General features: G+C 36.3%; 1 protein-coding gene across 2 annotated transcripts in view; it reads right to left on the bottom strand.

Moving 5' to 3' along the window:
• ChT (choline transporter) overlaps nt 1-5,000 on the bottom strand; it is a 94,808-nt gene that overhangs the window by 28,901 nt on the left and 60,907 nt on the right. The window contains exons 2-5 of one of the 2 annotated variants that reach the window (XM_067103840.1): nt 4,458-5,000; nt 3,713-3,820; nt 2,559-2,714; nt 1,051-1,199 (exon numbers count right to left, since the gene is read on the bottom strand). The exon at nt 4,458-5,000 is cut by the window's right edge and continues 175 nt beyond it. In XM_067103840.1, the coding sequence (XP_066959941.1) occupies nt 1,051-1,199; nt 2,559-2,714; nt 3,713-3,820; nt 4,458-4,629 (585 nt within the window). In that variant the 5' untranslated portion in view covers nt 4,630-5,000. The remainder of the gene's footprint in view (nt 1-1,050; nt 1,200-2,558; nt 2,715-3,712; nt 3,821-4,457) is intronic. The other variant, XM_067103838.1, reaches the window with a different exon arrangement.

Below are 5,000 nucleotides of genomic sequence, written 5' to 3'. Positions count from 1 at the left end.
TGTACAATGGAAAATCACTGTTGTCGGTCGTTGTTTTATCCATATAATATTAATGGAAACTCTCGTTAGTCAATACAGGCAGCGTTCTGATTAGCTCAGTTATAAAATGAAAGCCCACTTTAGTAATGGCATGCAAATTATGTAAGTAGATAATATTTTGATGAGATTATGCCTCTCCACTAGAAATAAATGATTTCATTACTCCTTTTATAATGCAAATGCCATTCTATTTCAGATTCCACTCTTCTGCAAGTAATTTCATTGAAACCATTTACATAAATTTAGATGATATGGTGTAGCGGAAAGGAAACTAAGAAAAATTGAGGAACAAATGTCTAAAGTGCTTTTCTAAACCAACGAAAGCAACCCTTCAATTAGTGACTACCCACTTGCTGTGTCTCTCACTACTCAGTGTTCTAATCTGAACGCCGTTCTTCCAACTATTTCTCAAGCACAGTAATGTGATGTACATATGATGTTATTTTCGACGAATCGTAATATCTAAGTACACTCATCGAATTACAGTTAGTGTGATGTAGTCTATTTTCTTATCTAACCTATGTGAGGTTGCTTCAGTTCCTAGAGTATTTCTTTTTCATCGATCTTACTCTTTATTGTTTAAAGAATTATTTTATATTATTTAAACATAGTGTTTACAAACATGTATTCATTTTATCAGGAATGAAAGTTTATGCAAGTCTACTTTGTCTTTTTTGTAGAAACGTCAATAATATAGCCACTGATATCAGAATTCGCAATACTTCCAATAATATTAAAAGTTTTTAAAGACCATCGAAGCCGGAGTTTGTGATTGACATATATAAAATAAGTCGGTTTCCAGTATTTTGCTCTGTTAATAAAGTTTACGATGGTGAATTGTTTCCTAAAAATTTTAACTGAATATCTTTGACAATCTTGTGAAGGAAGGAAATACGTCGAAAAAAAAAATGAAGCAACGTCAGTAGGCACTAACGGGACTATTGACCCACGTAGCCATTGAGTCAAAACTATTAATTTCTCTTGCTACGCATGCGCACAGCCAAAGGTTACCAGGCCTATAAATATACATCCAAGTTGCACCACGTCGGTATACGCAACGGCGTATAGTCCGCCAAAGAGCGTATAAGCTACGGCTATAACTGCTGATAAAATGACAGCCAATTGTGTGTCCATGTTGAGGATAACTGAGAGAGTAGCACCTATTGGGAATATAAAAATGAAAACAGTGAAATGTCCTGATGATGTGAAGATGTATTGACAGCGTTTATAAAATATTCGAGAAATCGGGAGAAATGACAGCCGCTTAAGAAGGTCAATAGAAATATCATTAGCCGTCTCTACAGCTGTTTAGAAATAAGAGAGAAATTCTTGGCTTAGAATGCAGTAGAAAAATATTACAGATGTAAACGATTCCCTGTTACTTGTGTAAATGATACCAAGAAAGTTCACTGATATATTGACGTCAAGAATAATTTGTAGAGCGACAGATCAGGGAGGAGAGATGTATTTTATAACAGCAATACTTTTCAGCTAAATGGCAATAAATAATCCGCATTTTTATACGAAACTAACACCATAGTGGTAATTACTGGCTAATTAATTACAGGAATTTGGGGAATTTATGAGAGGTATGAGTCAAATGAAGAACTAAGATTTAGTAAACATTGTTTAATTCTAAAGAACGAATAATGGAAAATGCAGCAGAACAAATTTAGGACTGATTTAGGTATCATGTCATAAGGTCATCTCTCTTCCGCGCCCGGTACAGTATAATTCTAAATGTGTATCTAATTATAGTAAAAAAGAATAACACTGCTGCGCCAAACGTGAGGTTTAATGTGATTTGATTTTAGGTTTAATTCCGCTAGTGATAGACTTCGTCGTATTCGAAAAAGCAGTTTTTCAAGGCAATTAGTTTCACTCATGAAAATCAAAGGAACAAGGCATCAGCAATCCAGTCAAGTCAGAGGAAGAGTAAATTTTGAGGGGCTTTCTTCCGACCAAATATAATTAGAATCATGTGTGAAATCCTTTAAGAAATATTAAATTAAAATGAGTTAATGATAACATACATACTCTTGTTCAGGTAATTAGTTTGGTCCGTTATCTATAACATTATGTACCTTATTTTTTAAACTGTGAAAAGAGAATTTGCTTAATATTTTATCTAGATTAATTGATAGAGTTCTCGTAAATAACTCATCATTTTGCACCAATGTATTGTAAGGGTAAAATGCCAACCTTTTAAAGAGAGGGAACAGAATATACATCTGTTAAATTCGTAATTCTGTCGATTAAGTAGCAGTGTGCTTTTGAATGTTTTGATGGTGCAGTTTACAGTCCATTTGTTGATGCCTAGTAGTTACTACAAATTTTATTCTTATCATTGAGGTCTTTGAGCGTTCAGCTTTTGTCTTGCATGTATTTTCATGGACAGTCACTATTTATATTACTTTGAATCGTTGTTAGTATATTTGAACAGTGTCGTCATTGTGTGAAGACTGTAAGAATAGCTTCTCCGTTTATAGACAGAGGGCTCCCAGATTAACAAGACTCACCTAAAGCTCCCAAGATAGCGGCGGACCAGAATACTTCTCCGCAGAGTGCAGGCAAGAAGAGCAGTCCACCCATGCGACTTCCAAACTTATCCTGAAGAGGGTCGAGCATAGTGACGTAGCCTTGAGATCGCATCTTGTTGGCGAAAAGAACTCCACCTGTCAGGAGGGGGGGGAGGGGGAGGAGCAAGGTCGAGATTACCTGTTTTAATGACGAAATACACAATCATGAATGATTGATCTTCAACTGAATTATAACCGCAGAATTCTGACAGCAACATTGAGTGATACACGAATTAATATTTGCCATGAAGGATTAGCCCGAAATAAGCAAACCACAATGCCGTAGATGTGCAGCGAAGTTAAATGCCGTGAACAGGAATATCTAGAAATACCCTGCATAGGGAAGCAATCGGATTCTAAGCAGGCTATTCCTGAGGTCAAAGATACTAGCTATCCATCCTGCTAATTCATCAAATGAGCTACAAAGTCAAATTAACCCTTTTGAATAACTTGTATTTTGTATTCCCAAAATCAAATTAACCCTTTTGAATAGTTTATACTTTATATTTCCATATCCCTTTAGTGATGCTATATTGTACATATTGTAATTCATTCTTCTGGAAGTGGAGAGTGATTTTATAAGAAAATTGCGGCTTTTATTTAAGCTTATCAAACTACTAATACCCTAATGAAATATTGATAGAGTCCTATAAAGGTAATACATAAGGTTTGCTAACCTAAGGGGACAAAGATTACAGAAGAAAACAATAAATATATTTATGATATATATTCATATCATCTTCTTTAACTACTGCATCGCATATGCAAGTATTATAGCCTACAGCTCTGTGAGATACGGTAGTTGATTATCTTATCTTCATAGCTTCATAAAACCAACTTGGAAAACTCTTTTATGAAGTCAGCTGAAGCAAAGGGACGAGTATTTAAGGTTTATCGTATACAAGAGAACCAGAAAAACCAACCTGTTATATAGTAATTGCCCAGTGTCTGATTACAAACCAAAGGGTTTCGCAATTATTGGTTGTTGCTAATATGGTAGAGAATTGACCGAAAATTTCTGTAAGGTCCACAAGTCGTAAGTTTTGTCTGGAGACGGGCATGTACATTCACTGCTATGTTAAACTAATACTTACCAAAGATGAGAGACATGGCGTAGCCAAACGGTGCTTGACACCAGACGAGACCTGTATCATACACCGCCTCCGCCGTACCGTTGATGTAACCTCCGCCAACCCATGTCGCTGAGAAAGTAGGACGGAGAAGTTGTGACAAATCAATAAAGTTTTGAGAGAGTTTAAAAAGTTCTCTTTTGTTTCCAGGCAAGTTTTGAGCACATTTTGGGCACCTACCATTCTTCGTTAAAAAATAATGTATAAAAGATTGGCTGACATCTACTGTATCAGGATACGGTCCTTTTTTATAGCGATTGTTTTCAAACGACAAGTTGCAGTATTCCTCTAATGTCAAAAATTCAGTTAGCGTTTTGCCGCGATACCACAATTCATAAAATCGGAACCAGTTTTTAAAATGGAGAGTGGGTGCTTCTGGTCGGTTCGTATACCGGTGTAGGAATGCTTAGAGTTAGCTGTTATTGTAGAATTTATGTTACCCTCAGATGCCTATTTGAAAAAAGCATAAATGGGTAAGTAGGTCATAATTAGTACTTTTTTTAGTCTAGTTTTTTTTATATAAGAATTCAATCTACATTTGTTGATAATTGACACATGCTTCCTGTTTTGATTGATTCCTACATTCCATATTTCAAATAAACATTGCAAAGATTGGTTATCCTTTGACTTTTTTCATTACTAGTTTTCGATTTTGATCTACCGTCGTACACTTAGATATTGTGTGTGTAGGGTGCGCTGTAACTCCTACCTGTCATTGTAAATATTCCCACGAAGACGCCTATACTCCTGCCGGCCAACATGACGTCATCCGCATCATCTTCGACCCCTTCCGGTTTCTTCTTGGCCGCCCAGATTCCAACAAACAGAATCACAAGATAGAAGACCACGATAGCGATGATTCCACCGATGTTGATCGTCATTTTGGATGTCTTAGTTGCTTCTGTGATTGAAATAAAAGAAGGAAGTTTCTCTTCCTCAAATGACTGCCGGGTTAACTTGAGATTAGTTTTCTTGAAGCCCTGCCGCTCTTTTTAGTGATGGTCTTTTATTGATAATGCTGTTTTATGTCTTGATTATGAACTAATAGTTTAGCTATTGTAGGCTTCCTAGAGTAGCAACGTGGAAAGACATTAATACGTCTCATACAGATTAAAGCGTTGCTTTCAATTGAGGAAGAAGTTTATCTCAAGAGCTGTGACTAAAGGGCCAGAGCTAAACGCAGTAGAGGCGGGGCAAAGTCACAGTAAAAGACGAAGTAGAAACTGAAGGTAAGCCAGAGATGGTGGTGCGT

Source organism: Macrobrachium rosenbergii, chromosome 5 (assembly GCF_040412425.1).
Source record: "Macrobrachium rosenbergii isolate ZJJX-2024 chromosome 5, ASM4041242v1, whole genome shotgun sequence".
In the NCBI taxonomy this organism is placed as follows: domain Eukaryota; kingdom Metazoa; phylum Arthropoda; class Malacostraca; order Decapoda; family Palaemonidae; genus Macrobrachium; species Macrobrachium rosenbergii.
Note: the sequence above shows the minus strand (reverse complement) of the source record. Positions and strands in the feature narration are given on the sequence as shown.